Source organism: Phoxinus phoxinus (assembly GCF_949152265.1).
Source record: "Phoxinus phoxinus genome assembly, chromosome: 2".
NCBI classification, from domain to species: domain Eukaryota; kingdom Metazoa; phylum Chordata; class Actinopteri; order Cypriniformes; family Leuciscidae; genus Phoxinus; species Phoxinus phoxinus.
The window spans coordinates 48117651-48139274 of record NC_136877.1 but is presented as its reverse complement, the minus strand read 5'-3'; the positions used below and the strand labels follow the sequence as shown (position 1 = coordinate 48139274).

General features: G+C 41.1%; 2 protein-coding genes across 2 annotated transcripts in view; one reads left to right on the top strand and one right to left on the bottom strand.

Moving 5' to 3' along the window:
* Positions 1-21624, top strand: part of LOC307012412 (calcium/calmodulin-dependent protein kinase II inhibitor 2-like) — a 428881-nt gene that overhangs the window by 91207 nt on the left and 316050 nt on the right. The gene's annotated exons all lie outside the window — the stretch shown is intronic.
* The window catches only part of fgf11a (fibroblast growth factor 11a), a 79609-nt gene that overhangs the window by 8691 nt on the left and 49294 nt on the right, over positions 1-21624 (bottom strand). Inside the window, exon 3 of the mRNA XM_079587215.1 lies at positions 10138-10241. Within this exon, the coding sequence (XP_079443341.1) occupies positions 10138-10241 (104 nt within the window). The remainder of the gene's footprint in view (positions 1-10137; positions 10242-21624) is intronic.

Here is a 21624-nt window from a genome sequence, read left to right as displayed (position 1 = left end):
ACTCACTCACTCACTCACTCACTCACTCACTCACTCACTCGGTTGCTCAGTCGCTCACTCACTGTCACCCATTCACTCACTCAGTCGCTCACTCAGTCGCTCACTCAGTCACTCACTCACTCACTCACTCACTCACTCACTCACTCACTCACTCACTCACTGTCACTCACTCACTCACTCGGTTGCTCAGTCACTCACTCACTGTCACCCATTCACTCACTCCCTCAGTCACTCGGTTGCTCAGTCACTCACTCACTGTCACCCATTCACTCACTCCCTCACTCACTCGGTTGCTCAGTCGCTCACTCACTGTCACCCATTCACTCACTCAGTCGCTCACTCAGTCGCTCACTCAGTCACTCACTCACTCACTCACTCGCTCACTCGCTCACTCACACAGTCACTCACTCACTCACTCACTCACTCACTCACTCACTCACTCACTCACTCGCTCACTCACACAGTCACTCACTCCCTCACTCACTCGCTCGCTCACTCGCTGAGTCACTCACTCACTCACTCACTCGCTGAGTCACTCACTCACTCACTCGCTCACTCGCTCAGTCACTCCCTCACTCACACTCACTCACTCACTCACTCACTCACTCGTTCAGTCACACAGTCACTCACTCACTCACTCACTCGCTCACTTGCTAAAGTCACTCACTCACTCACTCACTCACACACTCACTTGCTAAAGTCACTCACTCACTCACTCACTCACACACTCACACACTCACTTGCTAAAGTCACTCACTCACTCACTCACTCACTCACTCGTTCAGTCACACAGTCACTCACTCACTCACTCACTCGCTCACTTGCTAAAGTCACTCACTCACTCACTCACTCGCTGAGTCACTCACTGAGTCACTCGCTCACGCTCACTCACTCGCTCACTTGCTAAGTCACTCACTCACTCACTTATTGACTCACTCACTCACTCATTGACTCACTCACTCGCTCGCTCAGTCACTCACTCATTGACTCACTCACTCATTGACTCACTCACACACACACACACACACGCACACATAGACGTTAACTTCTTTGAATTGAGGAAGAGAGAATAGACTGCTGACTCAATGAGGACCAATCAAGTCCATTTTAAACAGGGCAGGCAAGGTCGCAAGCTTGTGTGTGTGTGTGTGTGTGTGTGTGTGTGTGTGTGTGTGTGTGTGTGTGTGTGTGTGTGTGTGTGACGGAAAGACTGTGTGTACAAGAAGGAAAAAGAAAAAGGAGGTGTGTGTGTACTTGTTCATGTGGGCTAGGTGGTCTAAGGTCAGCTAGAATCATTCGGGATCAGCAGTTAGACTAATTATTTCATCAGTGTGGGTGTGTGGGGACCTGAGGCTCGGATCCAGGTGTGTGTGAGTGTCAGCGCCAGGGTGCTGAGGGCCATGAGCAGAAACACCCTCGACTGGAAATGAGTAATAATCCTGCCAGAACTACAGGGCATAGCAAAACACATATTACACAAACACACACACATCCTGACACATGCTCCCTCGAGTTTGCGGCTCATCCACTCCAAGTCTTTGGTTTATTATTGGTGTCAGTCATTCTTACCAGAGCCTGCATGTGTCGCAGCAGACAATGCAGAGTCCATGTCCCCACAATCACAGACCGGCATGCAGTTTATTCAAGAACGTCGTGCAAGTTTACGGCAACAATGGCGCTGTAAACATCAGATACATGTGAAAATCCAGAGTTTAGTTGATTCTGAAAAGCGCTCTGATTGATATATTTTTCTTTTTTGTCCATAATAGAAGTCAATGGTAAACAAAATGGTTTGATTACCAACATAGTTCAGAATAATTGATTTTATGTTCCACAGAAGAATGTCATACAGATTTGGAACAACATAGGTAAATGATGACAGAATTAGATTTTTTGGGAATCCCTTTATGAAATAAATTGCTTTCTTAATTGTGTTTTTGTACATTCAAATGAGATGAAGATTGTCCTCATAATAGATTTTTCTAAAATGGTGCTATAATTATGTATGGTGCTGGTCATCCTCTCAAAATATTTAGCCATGCTGAAATATAATATTTTTTTTCTTGTAGTGATCTAGTTTCAAACATCAGAGAGGATCCCCCAACTCAATGACAGTCGGATCTGTAGATACGCTAGAGTAGTTTGGTGATGCGAAGAATGAATATTGGACAATGGAACACACTCATGTTTAAAGGATAATTCACACTGCACCGATAGACTCAGACAATCACCAGATTCTTCTCAGACAATCCATGACCCAGCCTGTTCTCACCCAAATGCGTCTCTATAGCACGCAGTGTGTTTATCGTGCAATTTATACGCGAAAATGAGTTTTTACGTGGATATGATACGCAGTTTTGCGCGTGCATATGATACGCACTTAATTTCGTGATATACACACGCACCCCACACCACTAATCCTACCCAAGCGTATAATACACACGCACCCTACCCCACCCTAAACCCAACCATGTGCTATCCATGCGTATACTATGCACGTAAAAACTCATTTTCGCGTATATATTACACGATAAACACACTGCGTGCTATATAGACGCATTTGGTGAGATCGGGTTGCATGAACAGACAAGCGTCGATTCAGCGTGTTCAATCGACGAGAACAAGCGACAGATGCCAACAGACACCGACAGGTAACACACTGACCGACAAAACCCGATGAAGTGTCTTTTGCCGTCTGTCGGTGCAGTGTGAATGGGCCTTTACCAGTGGAGACAACGTGTGCGTATAGGTCAGAAGAAGCAGAAAATATTTGAAAAAACAACCAAACACACACACACAAAAGCGTAAGCATTGGTACGGCATACCAGCCCGATCTCATGAAAGTGCGTATCTATCTATACCACAAATGTTATTTCTCGTGCCATTTATACGCCAAAAATAGTTTTCGCGTGCATATGATACGCACTATATCGCGTGTAATACACACGCACTCCCCACCGCTAATCCTAACCAAGGGTTTTCTGTGCGTAGCATATGCACGCAAAAAACATTTTTGGCGTATAAATGGCACGAGAAATAACATTCGTGGTATAGATACACACTTGGAAAGTTGGTATCGGATCCATGTATTCGCTCTTAAAGTGACAGCAGCCTAATATTCCTGCTGTCTGTGTTTTTAATGTTAATCAAACAACAAAAGACAAAGAAAAAATCACTCACTGCTCTAGACTGAATACCTTTTGTAAACTTAATAAGGATTACTTTATGTTTAATGGCTGGTAAAAAAAATTGATGGCCGGTAAATTTTCTCAAGCCATCGGCTAATGGCAGGTGTGGCAAAAAGTTAGCGCTCTCACCATCCCTCGTCTGGGCGTCTCGTGTGAACCAAAGTAACCCTGTCTCGATTGCAGTTGATTGCAAAGGAAACAAAATGGAAAAGAGGGATACAAAAAGAAATAGAGCAGGAAAAATGGAAAGGGCAGGATGGAAAGGGGAAGGAAAGACGGGGAAAGGGACAGAAAGGAACAGAAAAGGTAAATGCAAGGGAAGGGGAAAGAAGAAGGGGAAGAGGACGATAATGAGGTAGGAAGGAAAGGGAGAGGGAAATGGAAAAGACTGTACACTTCAAATGTGTGATATACTATTACGGTCACCATATTAAAAGATTTAAACCTTCATTTCAGGTAACTTTAAAACTTTGTCACGAAAAAGCTGGTCAGTTCAACGAAATCTGCCCCAATTCTGTCAGGTCACCTCTATCAGTGCAAATATGCATCTGTGTGAATGTGTGTGTGTGTGCCGTTTCATTCCCACCTTCTCTCTCCCTCTCTTTTTGTGTTCCTGGCCCAGGAGGGCTTCCACTGTGTGTTGAGTTAAAAAAAATGGGTCAGGTCATAGAGACAAAGCACTATTTTTATCGGAAAGCAATTTCCAGTGGTCGCCTACAGGTAACACATGCAGCACACAGCAATGACACTGAGTTTCCCAAACACCTTAACATTTACATACAACTCTCCGCAGATCTAACCACAGATGAGAGGAAGGTAAACAAGGAATCAAAACCCTGGACAATGACAGAACCGAAAAATAGAGAATAAAGAGAGAATGAATGATCAAGAGAGATGTGATGAACGCATCCCCATGGGCTCCGCTCGGTTGTCAATCCATCTCTCTATTCCTTCCTATGGATGATGGAGGCCTTTGTTCCTGCCGTGGGACACCCCATCCCCACTCCATCCCTATCCCTCCATCCCTCGTGAACCATTCAACTTCTCCATATTCCTCCCAGACGTCACCGTTCTGTCAGATGAGAGAGATTACCGCGGTATATCATCATGCTTCACGACAAACGCACGTTCACGAGACAGCTGAGCAGAGGATCATGGGAAAGACCTCTGAGTGAGACCTCTTTCATTCAGAGTCGTCTTTATTAGTGTCCACTTGTGTCCATAGTGCCATGTGCAATTCAAAAAATACATTGAAAAATCTTAGGAACATGCTGGCAAAACAATAGCATTGGGGTGGTGACTTTGCAAAGCAAGCATCACTTGAACACGTACAATCTCTAGTTTCCCTAAAAATGATTCTATGGTAATGTTATGGAAACAAATTCAGCTGACCCTGGTTGGGTGGCAATAAATAAAGATGGTAAGAAGAGAAGGAGAGAACTCCAGGAATGCAGAAAGAGAGAATGGCTGAGGTAGTAGAAGTTGAACGAGCATGAAGAAGAGAGAGAGAGAGAGAGAGAGAGAGAGAGAGAGAGAGAGAGAGAGAGAGAGAGAGAGAGAGAGAGAGGCTAGGTGTGTGAGTGATTTAGTCCCAGTGGAGAGCCGCGTCCGAGTTTGTCAGCCACTGGAAAACATGAATTATTGATAAGCTCAGAGTTTAGGGCAGGTATGTGTGACAGAGAGAGGCCATGTGTTCAGGGTCATCTGATCCTACAACACACGCACACAGACGTGCGTTTGTGTCAGCGCGTGAACCAAATCCTGTTATGCAACACACACACAAACACACAAACTCGCTCCGATTTCAAACTCACGATTTTGCCGTCTGAGACAAATTTTGTGAATCCTAAAAGATTCCTCTAACCCTAGGCTAAAATCTGAAGTCTATGATCGCTAGTCTGACATGTTCACGACTGATTAACGACCACTGCGATCCAATTTTACCTCGGACGAACTTCTGGCAGCGTCAGAACATTTGACGCACAGTTTTAGCGTGATTTCTCCAACATCAACCATCAAAGACCAATAAAGTGCACAACCTGATGACAACAACAACAAACCATGCACTTGCTTAAACGTCCTTGCACACCGAGTCTGAAATTCTCATCTGAAATTTTCACACATTAAAAAAATCAATGCGACCTCAAGTTGTGTCAATCATGTTTACACATTGCCTCCGAAACTTTTGGCCGTCATAAAAAAATTTGTATTAGGTTCAATTTTCTGTGTTTTCACATCCGTAGCAAGCATTTTGTGAGTTTTTTTGACAATTCAGAGCCACCGTATAAGCGAATGGCAAAATCCAGAATTGGTTCACGGATTTTTTTAATTTTATTTTTTTATGTGGCTCCAGTATCGCTAGCAAAGCATCTGAGCCACTGACATCCTGAAGTAAAGTATGAATCGCTCGGAATAATCCCATAGCTCCTTAATCCCGCAGCTCTCCTTCCTCTCTATGCAATCTCAGGATTGGATGGGCCTAATATTTCCTCTTTTTAGAAGAAAACAAAATCGTCACTTCCTGATAAACTGGCACTAAATATCACTAAGGGTGCTTTCACATCTGTAGTTCGGTTCATTTGCTTCGGACCAAGTGCGAAAAATAATACTTTGTAGCATTCTTCAGGCGTTTTGTTTCCTTTTCACACCACACTAGCTATGTTTCCATCCACACGTTTTTATCCGAATGAAGTGATATCGAATGAAAAATGCCTTATGGAAACAGTAAAATTCGATTGAATTTCATGAATATCGACTCAAATGAAAATCAGATTTCATCTTGATCGATATACGGCTTATGCGATAAACGCTGATGTTATTTGCGTTATTTGCCGAATAAATAATGAATTGCATTTTGTCTAGCAAAACTTTGTTCGCAAATGTTGGCTTGAATGTTGTGCGATTCAGTGCGACAATTAATGGAAACACCTTAAAATGTTCGATATACCAATTTGATCGCAAAACAGCATGTGACGTCATTACGCACAGGTTTTTGTTCGCTTTAAAGCTGTTGGATGGAAACACACTTTCACCAGCTTTATTCGCATGAGTTTTTTTTACCGAACTTCAGATAATTCGATTGGCAAGTGGATGGAAATTTAGCTACTGATTGCTCTGGTCCGAATCAGTTGATGAAACGAACCAAAATGCAGTCACGTGACAACATCCACATCACTCGTTGGCCAGATGTGTCTTGAACGTATTTCCATAACTACACTTCGATTGTCAGAATTAACGTGCGGGGAAATTCCAACAGAACTGACGGAAGTAAACAAAGAGGAGGAAAATCCGGCAGACAACACGCCGCTTTTTACTACGGAGAGACGACTGCGTGGGCTGACTGTATCCCTGGTCATAGTTTATTATATAGTTTGTCTACACCACTTTAGCCAAACAATAACATTTGAGAATGAAGCGAGGATGCGGTTTGAAAATAATGTTTTAATGCACTGCACGCGGCGAAGGCGCATTGCAAGTCACTTCAGGAGGAGGTGTGCATTAATGTTGCTAAACAGTGACATAATGCACAGCGCGGCTGACTACGGCAGCTGGTTTAGTCCAAAAATGCGCAGTTCTTTGGCAGTTGGGTCTGTTCGAGGTCGGATCACGTTCTCACCACAAACGAACCGCTCCAGAGTTTGTTTGAAAGCGTACCGAGACCGATTGCTGCATTCACACCTGCGCAAACAAACCACACCAAAAGGGACAACGAACTCTAGTGCGATTCAACACCCAAATAAATGAGGCAGGTGTGCATTTTTAGAATTGATGCACATGCCGTTTCCATCCAGCAGTTTTTGATGCGATATATCCCAAAATACGCATAGAAATAGGTGGATGGAAACATAGCTTATATGTTTTGGCTCTATTGTTTTAAGACTATTTTGAAGCTCAGGAGAAAGCCGTCTCCTGTTTTCGGGTTGCTTTTTGTGGCATGCTTCTCTGCATGGCTTCACACTCGTCTCTTTGGTCTAAAATATCATGCTTGAGAAAAGGTAAAAGTACGGGCACAGGTTTGAGTGCTTCAGACTAAAGCAGAGATTGGAGAAAAGAAAAAGAGGTCGCCTTGCATGAGGTTTTCTAGGATAGGGATTTTCTCTCTTTTTTCAGGTACGGTCATTTCCCGCTGTGGAAAATGGGTCGTGTTTCTTCCCATGAGGAGACACATTGTCTACAGATGCTCTGCTTGCAAGAGAAGAGAAAAAGAGAGAGAAAGTGCATTTGTGCTCCGGTGTGTGAGAGGAGGATACGTGAGAGGGAAGTCACTTCAATGTCACTTATTGAGTTGTAATTTATGTGATAATTAATATAAATAATTCTGACCTGGTTTATCTCACTCATTGTTTGGGTTATTTTTAGCGATCATAGAGATGTGGAAATGTTCACACAAGCTCTGCAATTCATCATGTCGACAGATGAAGTCATTAAAATTACAGTGTTATGATAGTTTGATTATTAGGCCTATATATTTGAGACTAGACTATATAGATCTGGCTATGTGAGACTATAGTTTGAATGAATCGTTTTCTTTGCAAAACACATTGACATTAAAGTTCAGAATGGCTCTTTCGACATTATCCTGAACATTGTATAAGCATTCGCTTCATTGACCGGAAGAAAGGCTCTCGGGAGCGTGAACGTCTCATTCTTTTGGCAAAAACGTCCTACTCATAAAAATCAGTCTACAGGCTTTCATAGACAACCTAGGAAGTCTAGGAAGGACTCATTTTTTTATGTTTTGTTACAAGCTGTTCACACATTGGCAATAAAAACGCGGATTAATACATTAAAACTCTTACATAAATCTCCTAGTGCACTTTATGGAGCCACAGTACATTACAGGCCTTGACTCATCACCACACTTTAAAGAGTGTTATGATCTACTTCACAGACGAAAGCGAGCAATACTCTTTTCTTCTCCAAACGAGAGTGAGTGGATACTGAAGAAAGAAGAAGTGCTGCTTTACCCTGCAAAGCAATGCATCTCTTGTCTTGCTCACCAGAGTTTATCTGCCGGAGAGAAATAGGCCAGACTAATGGAGTGTGTCACAGAGAACCGAGGCCAACAGTATTCACACTCACAGTCCGAGGACAAACACACAGCGCTTAACTTCATTAGCAGCACCTGATACATCATCAAAGAGCATCACAAATGTGTCAAGTGTCTTTGAGTGTCTCAGACCTCGTTAAAAATCTGAGATTCAAAGTCTTACGGTTTAGGATTTTGAAAACTTTTATACAGTTGGTACTCAACCAGAATAATACTTTTACCGCCGCCGGTAAAATTGGTATGTGCAGTTGCTGCCTGTGTAGTGGCGCTACAATAACAGACTTTGAAAAGTGTCAGTTTATTCTCTCTATTGCGTAATTTGCCACGGCTCGTTGAAAACTGGTAGCAAATAAATTCAAGTGAAACAGTCAAACGAATTCATAAACCCCAATACTGAAATTAAAACTGAAAACTGAAACAAATGTAGGCTTCTATTATTGCAGCAAATTTAAGCAAAGTATGGCTAAACGTTAACATTGTGTGGCCAGTTTTTCTTTAGGCTAATTTAGGCCTCATCCACACTACTGCGTTTTAGTTTAGAAACGGAGAATTAAAACGAATACGATCTCCGTCCACACCAGCGTTTTATCTGCGTATTAGAATTGATCTCCGTCCACATTAAAACGACTGAAAACGCGGATCACGTGACCATTCACCAACACTGGGCATGCGCGCGCCGGTGTAAACAGGTATGTTGGCAGTTATAGCAGTTAAATGCAGAATTGACTTGCACAACAGCTGCTAGCAAAGACATCAACGTCAGTAACGCTTGTAATTCATTATCCATGTTGCAGTCGCTAACGTTACGTAGTCCAGGCTGTTTTTGTATGTTTTATTCCCGGGGACGGGTCATGTGATGGGTGTGTGACGAATCAAGGAAGGATACGCCATGACTGATGACATCCAATCATAGAGCCGAGCGTGAGCCTCTGCGTCATCGTTTCTAAAGTCCTCCGTTTTGACCGTCTTCACTAAAACCCCCTCCGGAGATTCAAAACGGGGTCGGAGTGTTTCTAAACTTCTCCGTTTTAGGTCTTCGTTTTTGCCGTTGTAGTCTGGACGCCAGGTGCAAACGTAGCAAAAGGTCTCCGTTTCTAAACGAAAACGCAGTATGCATGTCAAGGTTATGCGTCATAGCCTACTTCGTGTTATTTAAATTTGTTAGTAGGCCTAGATTTTTGAACTGAAACATAACAGTAACATAAATCCAACTAAATGATTGTAAAATTAAAACATTGTCAGGACTTGATAACCGGTGTTAGTCGTCAGCATTTGTGTTTTATACTGAAACCAAGCTCAGAAACAGCTCGTTTCGGAATTTGTCACATTATGATGTCATAGTGTGACGAAAGACCGCCTCTGCAGAAGAAGATCGACGCCCACTTCTACATCATTTCCTCTTTAGCCCCGCCCACCGATGTCCTGCAGTAGTAAATACGAGACAGACGCAAACACAGGATTACTTGAGCAACAAAACCATCGAGACGCCTCTGAGGATCACAGACATTTTGAAGTGTCAAGTTGTGGAAAAACGCAGTGTTAGTGCCTTCCTTGAGATCCTAACATTAAGAAAGCGTGGATTAACTTTATTGATATGCTTTATTCGCTTCAGTAAGACACTGTTTGTTCGCTTAATTTTACTGCGGATTCATTTCTAAATAAGACATAATATAACATGTGGGAAAGCTCAAAGCTCAATGTTGCAAAAGGGCGACAAACCAATGCTAATTCATGTTAATTTTTCAATTCAACTTATCACTGAAATTATTATGCTGATAATTTGCAACTGTATTGATTTAGAAAAGTAAAAGCTTTTTCATTCGTGGTCTCAGACATCTGGCATCTTTAACATGATAAGATAAGATTGGTTCGTATGAATTATGATATGTGCTTGCTTACTGATGTGTAGAGGTGGCCCTCGCTGTTCATGCCTATGTAGAGTCCTGACTTTGTGCTCTGGATGGCGACTATCCTCAGACCCACAGGAATCAAGTTGAACAGCACTGCAGAGAGAGAGAGAGAGAGAGAGAGAGAGAGAGAGAGAGAGAGAGAGAGAGAGAGAGAGAGAGAGAGAGAGAGAGAGAGAGAGAGAGAGAGAGAGAGAGATTTTAATCATCAGCATGGACACTTTCAAATTTCGCTGTAATAAATGATAAACGATTTTCAATATCTCTATTTTTCAGCACATTATGAAGGATGAGAATTTCTCTCCGGTGCACCTGAGGTAACACACACACACACACACACACACACACACACACACACACACCTCCAAAGCTGAGAGTTTCAGCAGAAACCTCCTGACACTGCAGACCCCCAGTGAAATGAGCTTTCAGATTGTGAAAGGAACTGAGAAATCTCCTTCCACCTCGTCCTTTGTTCACCCATCACTCTGCCAGCCGTAGCCGAAAGGATTTCCAGTGTTTCCTAAACTGGGATGTTAGCTCGGGGCGTGCGCATGACACCGGGACGGTTGCGCGAGCCTTTTGCGCTGCGGATGAGAGTGTGTCTATTTTGGTGTGGAGTGTGTTGACCGACGGGACCGTTGGTGAGAAACGTCTTGAGCGACATGTTGACTTTAGCAGTATTGACAAATGCCCCGTGGCGATGTGTCTCCACGGGAGCGGTGCGGGTTCGAGAAGCCCCTCCTAATGTCGTGATGACCGCGGGCAGGACAATGCAGACCTCGTCTGAACCCAACCTTACACTTTAAGACAAGCATCTATGGGATACAACATACACTGGAGAGCAGATTGATGACTGCAGAAGTAGAAATGAAGCGAAGAGGGACTTTCTTTCACACTCAGTTCCAGTTTTAATGTCTTTTCTGGCTGTGACAAATAACGCAACAATGTACGAGCAGAATCCGTTTAGTCCACAGCTTTAGTGGAGCTTCAATGGGTGTCGGGGGTGCCAGCAAAGAAGACAAGACAGTGGAAATGTAATATTGCTAAGTGAGAAAAAACATTAAAAAAAAACCATAAAAAAAATATATATATATATATATATACTTCTGCTTCAATAGTGAGAGAGTGCCAGAAAAGCAGACAAGACAGTGGATTGCTTAGTGAAATAAATAAATAAAATAAAATAAAATAAAAACACTTTTGTGGAGCTTCAATAGGTCCACTTGTCTGCTTTGTTGGTGCTCAGGAAAACAAACAAACAAACATATATATATATATATTTATAAGTAAATAAATGAAATAAATAAAATTTAAAAAAATTAAAAAAATTTAACTTCTGCATCAATAGGTGTCATGGGTGCCAGCAGAAAAGACAGTGGATTGCTTAGGTAAAATAAAATAAAATAAAAACACTTTTGTGGAGTTTTAATAGGTCCACTTGTCTACTTTGTTGGTGCCAACAAAGCAGACAAGACAGGGGAAAAGTTATATTTTTACCAAAATAAATAAATAAAGAATAATAATTAAGAAAAACTAAATAAAATAGATTCACAATCCATCTGAGATGACAACACCAAGAAACAGAAAAGACATGAGCACACTTTCTCAGTCTTCTAAAATAATAGCGGAGTGTATATATATATATAAATATATCATTATATAATTATAAATTATAATACATACTGATAAATGTGTAAATCTGCTAAAAGTGAGCAGAATTTTGTAAACTTTTGTAAAAAGACTCATGGACTAAAAGCCACAAAACTGTCATTGTGATGTGAAGATCAGCATCAGATGTGATGATGACAGCAGCAATAACTCTCCCGAGCCTTTAACTGCGGCTCACAATCATACAACGATAATCACACACACCGAGACATTAAACAACGCTTGTCCGCCATCATGATGAAATTAGATACCGCTAGAAGAAGCGTTTGATCATCGAGTTATGCGTATGAGTATGAGTGTGTGTGTGTGTGTCTGTGTGTGTGTGTGTGTGTGTGTGTGTACATGTGGTGTCTTTGCACCCGGAAGCATCTCTTCAAAGACTGACAGTCAGGCTCGTTTTATTGCTTTAAGAGACATGAATGACAACCTTAGGTCTGTCTCTGTCAAAGCCCGTCTGTGCTCGGCATTATGGGATACGGGTCAGGGCACCAAACTTGCCTGTCGTTCATCCTCTCTCTCTCTCTCCCTCGTATAGAGAATCCTTCCTTCCTTCTTTCAATACGCCTCAGCACATTGTGTTAGTACTGACGTCTCGCTGTCTTTTAAAGACCTTCAGAATTTCTCGCGTTTCTTTTTTTCTTCTGGGCGGGTTGAAGTCATTAAATGTTGGCATGACATTAGTAAAACTTTAAGTGTTCTTAAGGGGGCAATGCTGAGGAAAAGATAAGCATGTGTCATCTCTAGTTGACCATATTCGCCAGATGCTTCAGAATAAAATGTCTGTCACCAGATGGACGTTTACGGGATAAAAGTAAACTAATAATTTCATAGTTCTTTCCCCCTTTTGTTTAACCTTTCTTTCAGTTGTAGTTAAACTTTCTCTCTGTCTAGACGCTGGCCTCACACCATCTTTTCTTTCTCGCCGCTGTCTTGTTCTCTTTGGTTAACCTTTTCTGTGTGCCAAAAATAAGATGCCAGAAACTTGCTCTTTTAGATTCTCCCTCTTTATCTCCCTCTGGCCAGAAACACACTGCTGATAAACACAGTTGTCACTCCTCTTCTGAGAGCTAATATAAATAATATATTACCAAAAAACAAATAAATATGTATAGTAGCCGGGTGTATTATACTCACCAAGGCTACGTTTATTTGGTTTAAAGCATAAAACAGTAATGTTGTGAAATATTACTACAATTTAACATGCTCTTTTCTATTTCTAATATATTTTAAAGGTTTATTTATTCTTGTGATCCTTATAAAATGCTGATTTTGGTGCTCAAGTTTACATATTATTATTATTAAAGCTGCAGTCCGGCACTTTTTTGGGTTTAAAAATATCAAAAAAGACATTTTTGAAAAAAAACGTAACCAGCCAGTGTTCAAAACGATCTGCATGCCTTACCTCGATTCAAAACGGTAAGCTTGTAATAATGATTTTAATTCCAGTGGTACTGGTGGATTTCCGCGGGAATTTCGAGCATGTCTTTGCGTCATTACGTCACTTCTGTACACATAGAGAAGGAGTCCCGGCTAGCGTGTGTGGATGATGGAGGTGGAGATACCCTATGGAGATACCTTAGCACTTGGTATGGCGGATCCCGAAAGTTTAAAGCGACAATCACCAGTGACAACTGGAGATTCACCAGTTGTAAACCCCAAAAGACTTCGGACTTCAGAGTGGCTACAGAAAAAATATATTTTTCACGTTTTGACGTGATATAAGCAATCGTTAGATTTAATCAGCATGATATAGCTACTGCAATGCTTCCCCCACACCCCGAATTTGGTCAGAACAAAAGTGAATGTTACTTACTTGTTCAGATGACATTTTCCGATGAAAATTCTAATGTTGACACTTTCAAAAAGTATACTCTGACATTGCTGATGACAGTACAGTATCCACAGCGACGCAGCAGCCTCAATACATTGTGTTCATCCGCGCTGTTTCATGCCGATTTACTACCCACGCACAGTTAATAATTCCGCGAATAACTGCAATTGCAGATTTCTAACAGAGATGGCGACAAAGAGGAAAAACGACGGACTGCAGCTTTAATGTTAAATACAGTTTATAATGGTTTCTGTTTCCTGTTTCCCGGACATGTTGTTACGAATCACTGGAGGCAAGCTGGTTGAGAACCCAAATGCAACTTTAAACACATGATCAAACATAAAACAAAGGCTGGAAACTGGACTAGACACTTTCAGACAAGGGAACACATTGCAGGATCACATGACTAGAACAGGGGATCACATGACGGACAAAAACCAGGAACAAGAAACAAAGCCCAAACCGTGACACATGGGGGCCGGTTACATCATGACAGCGTTTTTAACTAAAAATGGAAAAACTTATATGCGGTTTGGCCGTTAATTTACATGACAACGGCGTTTTGGGGGCCTGAAAACACAACATTTTGAAAACGATACCGTTGTTGTCTCCATGTAAACTACAAAAACGTGAATTTGTGAAAACGGTGACGTCATGCGTATTACGTGTCCAGTCTATAGGCACTTAGTGTTTCTTTAAAAAGTGACATCGACAACTACTGGCCTGGCATGAATAATACAGCGTTTTTAGTAGTTTTTGCGGCTCTGATTTTTAATAACAATGACAAATGTAACGCGAATGTAACGCATACATTTTGTTTTTTAGTTCATCGTAGTCGTGTAAATGCACCCTTTGTTTGTATTGACTTCCTTGCACTGTATAACATTGTACAGTATATTTCAAATGTTTCTTTATATCTCACATTGTGACATTATATACAGTTGCCACTTTTGCTAATTTTATTTGTAATTGTGACTTTATATCTCACTACTGTGACAATTCTCCAACTTTGATCCTTACAGTTTGTTTGGCCTCTCAAAACATCCTCCTTAGTGTGTGTGTGTGCGGCCACACAATATAGACACAATATAGACAGGTAGATTGTTGCCATCTCCATTTGATTTACAATTCTCAATTATTGTTTACCAAACCAACGGTTTAAATACACAAGATAATGAGCAACTAAACAAGAAACAGGTGGGACTAATATGTGAACTAATGAGTAACTATGGAAACAATCTAGAAATGGAAACAAAAGAAAACGGGCTGAACACAGGAACGCAATGTAAATCCTAACGCTTAAAATAATGAATAGGTTTGAGAAGGTAAAATGAAACGCCTGGGGTCACGGCACCATGTTGTGAATCACTGTAAAAGACTCAAAATACTCCATTGATTTTGGTCATACAGACAAGTGTTAGAAATTATTCGAAACTGTTCATTTACTACTTTTATTTGTGTACACTCACAATAAAAACAAAAAAATGTATGCTTTTCGAAGTCCCTTCTGAAACGTGTCAGAAAATGAGAAAATGTAACTCAGCAAATACTTGCCACACAGACATGAGAGATATGATATGAGAGATTAAACAAATTAACTTTTTTTTTCTCATGAGTTCACAAAAACTGACGCATTTTAAGTAATCTGAATTTTTTTAATTGTTTTGAGTTTTATGAACTTGTTTCTTTTAATTTAGACAAACTTAAATGTACCGGTAACTGAAACTGGGCTGGGATTTCCATTTCCCAGCATGCTTTGCAATGAAACTGGAAACTAAAGGGAAAGTAAATGCTCAAATGAAGTGTTATACAGTAAAATCACAGTTGCAAAAAATAAAGTCACAGTACTTAGATAAAGCCAGGCACGTTAGATATAGTCACAAACTGAAACTTTTTTCACTCTGAGATTGAAACATAATTCCCACCACACAAAGAACAATAATGTAGTAGACGAATCATTCCTTTATTTAAATGCTGTTATCCCTCTCAAAACTTTGCAGTGTGTGAAGACTTTGACCAAAGTAAGAGTTTATTTTATTTCATTATTATTTTCCTTACTTGAAGACATTCAGTAAAGAACAAAGTAAGGCAGAAATGTAGAAAAATGCTGTAATAAGGAAATATTTAGTTTCTCTCCACCTGACTATCTCTCTCTCTCTCTCTCTCTCTCTCTCTCTCTCTCTCTCTCTCTCTCATCTCTCTCATCTTTTCGAATGCAAGTACTTGAGCAGGGGTGAAATGCAGGATCAGCTCAAGATGTTCATTGGCTGAATGTGAAACACACACACACACACACACACACACACACACACACACACACACACACACACACACACACACACACACACACACACACACACACACACACACACACACACACACACACACACACACACACACACACACACACACACACACAGTCTAGTCGTTCCTCTCCAGTTTTGCTCATTAAGACATTACATAATCAACTTGTGGTTGAAGAGAAGATTAAAATGAGGAGGACTGCCAGTCCAGCCTTCCCTCCAATGATGAACCTCCGATCCCTGCCGAACCAGCTGTTCTTTTGGCTTTTCTGGGAACTGCCGGGACAAGCACTGTGCCATCTGGGGACCTGGTACTAATCTGTGTAAAACTCCAAAGTTTGCTTGAAGAAATTAAAGAGGCTTTATGTAAGAATGTTCATGTAGCAATCACATCTGTATTGCCAACGTGTGACCAGCTTGTAACGAATCCTATAAAAAGAAGACCTTCCCACAGTTCCAGACTTCCTGTGTTTTTTTTTTTTGCTGGGAAAATCAGAAGGATGAGACGTTTACGCTCCCAAGTCGCTGGCTGTAGTTCACTTAACGGCCACCGGTGTCGCTAATAACAAGGCTTTCTGAATTCTAGAGCCGCTTTAAAGAAAGAAATTTTGTTAAGGCTTTACCTTGAAGTAGATGAATTGGAGAACGTGAACTCTAACCATTAGTTTTAGGAGAGAACGGATAAATCTATCACAGAGTTTACTAACCTTGTTCAACTTATTCTTTGCTGCTCACCTTGCGATAAACTTTGATAAATTAGACTGCAGTTGTCTTCATAAGTTTGGATGAAAATTACAGGGCATGTTTGCAAGAGCGTATGCGTGTCAGGTCCGGTTCTGAGGCGAGTACAAGAGAGGTGCCTGATGGGAAGGCTATATATTCCTGAAAATAAAGGTTCCCATGAAACCTATTATGGAAGTTTCCAAAGCTATTCTCAGCATGGATCAGAGCATAAAATCCAATTGTTTGCCTATTTAATTGTATATCATTACAACAGAGGGCTTCCAGATATGAATCAGAGCATGTTAATTATTTATTCTCTCTCCATGCTGATTTGGCAGTTTTTGGGTGTGATTAGCATACGCCGCAGTGTGGTGCATAAAGAGAAGCCTTACCGAGACCCCCTCAGTGCTAATGAGAGGGCGAACCTCTAACACCTGACCTCAGACAGAGAGAGAGAGAGAGAGAGAGAGAGAGAGAGAGAGAGAGAGAGAGAGAGAGAGAGAGAGAGAGAGAGAGAGAGAGAGAGAGAGAGAGAGAGAGAGAGAGAGAGGTGTAGTCGAGATATCTGTCAGCTCAGCCTGTCAATGTCCTCTGCTCTTTCTTGACCCTGTAACACAGCAAATGTGAACACCCACACCAGAACAGGGAAATGAGCGTACACATCCAACTGTGAATCCAACTGCTTCTCTCTCATCAAGACAACATCAGCAAAGATCAACTAGAGCCTCGGTAAATTGCATCAGGACAGTTTTATTTAAATGGGCGAGACAGGCAAATTTTAAACTAGTTGATATTAGATTCCAAACATTGCTATAACTTCTTGCTTTCCTGTATTGCCTCAGCTCTCTTTCCACTGCTAAACTGCATGCGTGTGTGTGTGTGTTAGATCAGTTTTTAGTCTAAATGTTAGTTAATAAAGTCTTGTTTGTGTCACACGTATAGTTGTGTGTGGTTCGTTTTTCAAATACTGGAGTCCCTAATCATGCATATTTTGGCTCCTTGCTCTGAGTAGTACTGTACCGTTTTTTTTTTAAAGACCCTGAAAATTAACATTTCTCACACTGTAAATCCAAATAAGTTGGCAAAACTCAAAACATTTAAGGCAATCAATTGCCTAAAATTTTTTAAGTTATGAAATTCAAAGTTTCATAACTTTGCCTTTGCAGGTAAGCAGAACCAGCAGATTTTTATTTTGAACTTTTACATTTAATTGTTCTTAACTTGAAATGTATTAATACACTAATTCATAAAATTAACTTAAACATTTTATGTAATCTCAAAGTGAACACTTTAATTAGTATAAACTTTGCTAACTTTAACAAGCTAATCTGCTAAAATACCAATTTGTTAACATTAGCAATAGTAAGTTATACAGAAACACTTGTTATATGAGAGCAACAATATAAAGGTATCATTTGCTCTCAAATCAAGTTCACGCACCACTCGTCACCATGATGGTAACTCTCCTAAAACCAACATTAACAGAAACTCTTCTAAATTAGCATAACAAAACATTAATCACTACTAAATCTCCCACTTAACATTAATCTTGCACAAACAAACATTATATTACACTTAATTTTAGCATTTTTTTTAGCATTTACTCTCCCTTTCAAGTGCCATCGGCAAAGCATGCTGGGAAATATACATCCCAGCCGTTTCAGTTAAACCTAAGTTCGTCTAAATTAAAAGAAATAATTTCATAACACTGAAAACAATGAAACAGTTCAGTTTACTTAAAATATATCAGTTCAGTGAACTTGAAAGAAAAAGAAAGTGCTAAATCTGTCATGATTCTGTCCTCTATCCTTGTTTTATTCTAGTTCTGAGGCAGGATCATGACAGACTCATGTTTTGGGTGCGAACACATGGCCTGTTTGGGCTGCGTGTTTGCATTGTCTTGTGTCTTTACCACGCCCCCTTGTTCTCCTCCTTCAGTCATTATTGTTTCATCAGTGTCACCTGTGCCCTTGTGATTGTCTCCCTTATATAATCTCCTTGTGGTTGTTACTTGTTGCTTGTTCGTTTTGTATCCTGCCTGTGAGTAAACTAGTTTAGTGTTTTGTCAGAATTACTGTATGTTCATTGTCAAGTTCAGCGTCTAGTCTTGTCAGTGTTAATTTGCCTTGTTAATGTTCGTTTACCCCCTCGTGGGTTTTGTTTTCTGTTTGTCAATAAAACTGTTCATTGAATACTGTCTGCGCTTGGGTTCGTATCTGAATACAGTGACAGAACGAACAAGCCAATTTTGAACCCAGCAGACAGTATGTCTCATCCTGCCAGACGCCTGTTAGATGACCATGAACAATGGTGGCAGTCGACTACCGACGATATGAAGAGGGGTATGGCTCCGTTTCCTCCCCAGGGAGAGAAGTCCCTGGAGAGATATGCCCAGGCCCTGGAGGAGAGGAGGAGATTCATGCCAGAGATCCTCCTCAATTCCTACTTCATTGCGGGTCTCAATGTTCCTCCTCCTTTGACTGAACGGGAGGGGCTGATCCGACGCCCATTCCGTGAAGTGGTGGACCATGTGTGTCGAGAGAAGCTGCAGGGTCCCACAAGGACATTGCCATCTTTCTCACTACCAGTGATCCCGGAGGGTCGCGTTCTAGCCGCCGCAACGCTTGGGGACCATGTTCTCTCCACCTCGACTCCCGAAGCACCTGCCGTAGCTGTAAGTCTCCGTGGAAAGCGAGGAAGACGGGTGTCGTGGGAGTCTGCATCGGAGGCCTCTTCTACTGAGTCGACTTTGCCTGTGGCGGTCCCTCCAGTTTCAGCAACGGCCCCTGCGGTGATCAACTTACCGATCACAAGTCCAGCTATGGCTTCTGCCCCGCGGCCAAGGAGAAAGAGGAGGAAGAGAGCTTCTTGTCCTCCGTCTCCGTCCCCTCCTGGGTCCGTGTGGACTCCCCAGCCCGCTGCTGCTATTCCTGTCCACGCTGAGGTCGATGGGAGGTTGACCGAGTCCAGCTCTGTCCCAGCGAAGGAGTTCATTCATGTCCACATTGGGGGTGATGGGAAGGTGACTGAGTCCAGCCCTGTTCCAGTTTTAAGGCCAACCGCTGTACCTTTTGTCTCTGTTCCACAGTCGCCTGCTGCACCCCCTGTCTCAGTTCCGTTGCTGGCTGCAGCACCCCCAGTCTTGGTTCCTGTTACGTGTCCGCTGCCAGCTGCAGCGGCACCTGCCTTGTCCCTTGTTGTTCCCCCGGTCACCCCTGGTACTGTTTCAACCCGATCTGTCCTCCCTAAGACTGTTCCTTTTGTGCCTCCACCCAGACCTGTCCAGTTTCCTTGTCCTCAGCCCTCGCCCACGTCCAGTGAGTCTAAGACTTTTTTCCCACCCATCCACTCTGGACCTCCGCCTATGAACTCTTTTGTTCCCCCACCACCCCTCCCTTGTTTGTTATTTTTGTTGTGTCACCCCAATCCTGTTATTATGTATTCTTGTTTGCCATTGTTGTTAGTAGTTATGTTTTGTTGGCTTGTGTCTACTTTGCAGTCTATGTCTCATGTGGAGCGTCTGGTATCCGCTCCTTAGGACGGGGGTTCTGTCATGATTCTGTCCTCTATCCTTGTTTTATTCTAGTTCTGAGGCAGGATCATGAGAGACTCATGTTTTGGGTGCGAACACATGGCCTGTTTGGGCTGCGTGTTTGCATTGTCTTGTGTCTTTACCACGCCCCCTTGTTCTCCTCCTTCAGTCATTATTGTTTCATCAGTGTCACCTGTGCCCTTGTGATTGTCTCCCTTATATAATCTCCTTGTGGTTGTTACTTGTTGCTTGTTCGTTTTGTATCCTGCCTGTGAGTAAACTAGTTTAGTGTTTTGTCAGAATTACTGTATGTTCATTGTCAAGTTCAGCGAGTCTTGTCAGTGTTTATTTGCCTTGTTAATGTTCGTTTACCCCCTCGTGGGTTTTGTTTTCTGTTTGTCAATAAAACTGTTCATTGAATACTGTCTGCGCTTGGGTTCGTATCTGAATACCGTGACAAAATCCTCATAAAAGTTAATTTGATTGAACTAATTAGTTTAATTTAAGTTTGTCCTACTCAAACCAATGATTTATTTTGAGCGTTAGGGTTTACAGTTAATACTAACACTGAGTGTTCTCTGGACGAACAAGTTAGTTATTAATTCTGCATATTTATAATTAATTAATCCTATGTTATGAATAATTATTCATATTTCATAGATTAAAAGTTAATAGACCACATAGTCTGAATTTGAAAAAGGAAAAAGAAGTCCAGATTTTACTCTGCTTCCTATTGATGAACCATTGCCGCGTGAAAAAGAGATTCAGGCCTTTTTCATCTGAAAGTAAAAGTTGGTAACACTTTATTTTACAGTGTCCTTGTTACATATGTTACAAGCACTTACCGTAGTAATAACAGTAAATTATGCATAGTTACATACAACTAACCTTCAACCAAACCCTCATCCAGTACATGCAGTTAATTAATATTCAGTACTTAAAATTTAATATATCATTACACTGTAACAATGACACCTTAAAATAAAGTGTACCCTAAATTCATTTTACCTTTATGCAAGTAAAATGAATATATTTTGTTTTAAAATATGATGTTGTTTTGATGTTTTGTTAGTAGTTTTTGTTAGTAATTTTAATTGACTTGAATCCATTGAAGTCAATAGAGTTCATACTTGTAATTATCATATTATATATTCTTATAAATTTCATATAATGATATATTCAAATGAAATTTCTCATAAATATTGATACAAATATTTGTTTTCTTGCATCACACTGTTTTTGTGTGTGTGTGTGTGTTTGTATGATAATAATTGTATGATAAAACATATGAGAAGTTAGTGATCAGGTACAGTGTGGTTTTAGTTTAAAAAGATTAAGTTATGGCTGTTTTATAAGCTTGCGTTCCACATAGACCTGGCAATGCAACAGGTGTACACGTTTCCTTTTACTCAGTTGACCAAA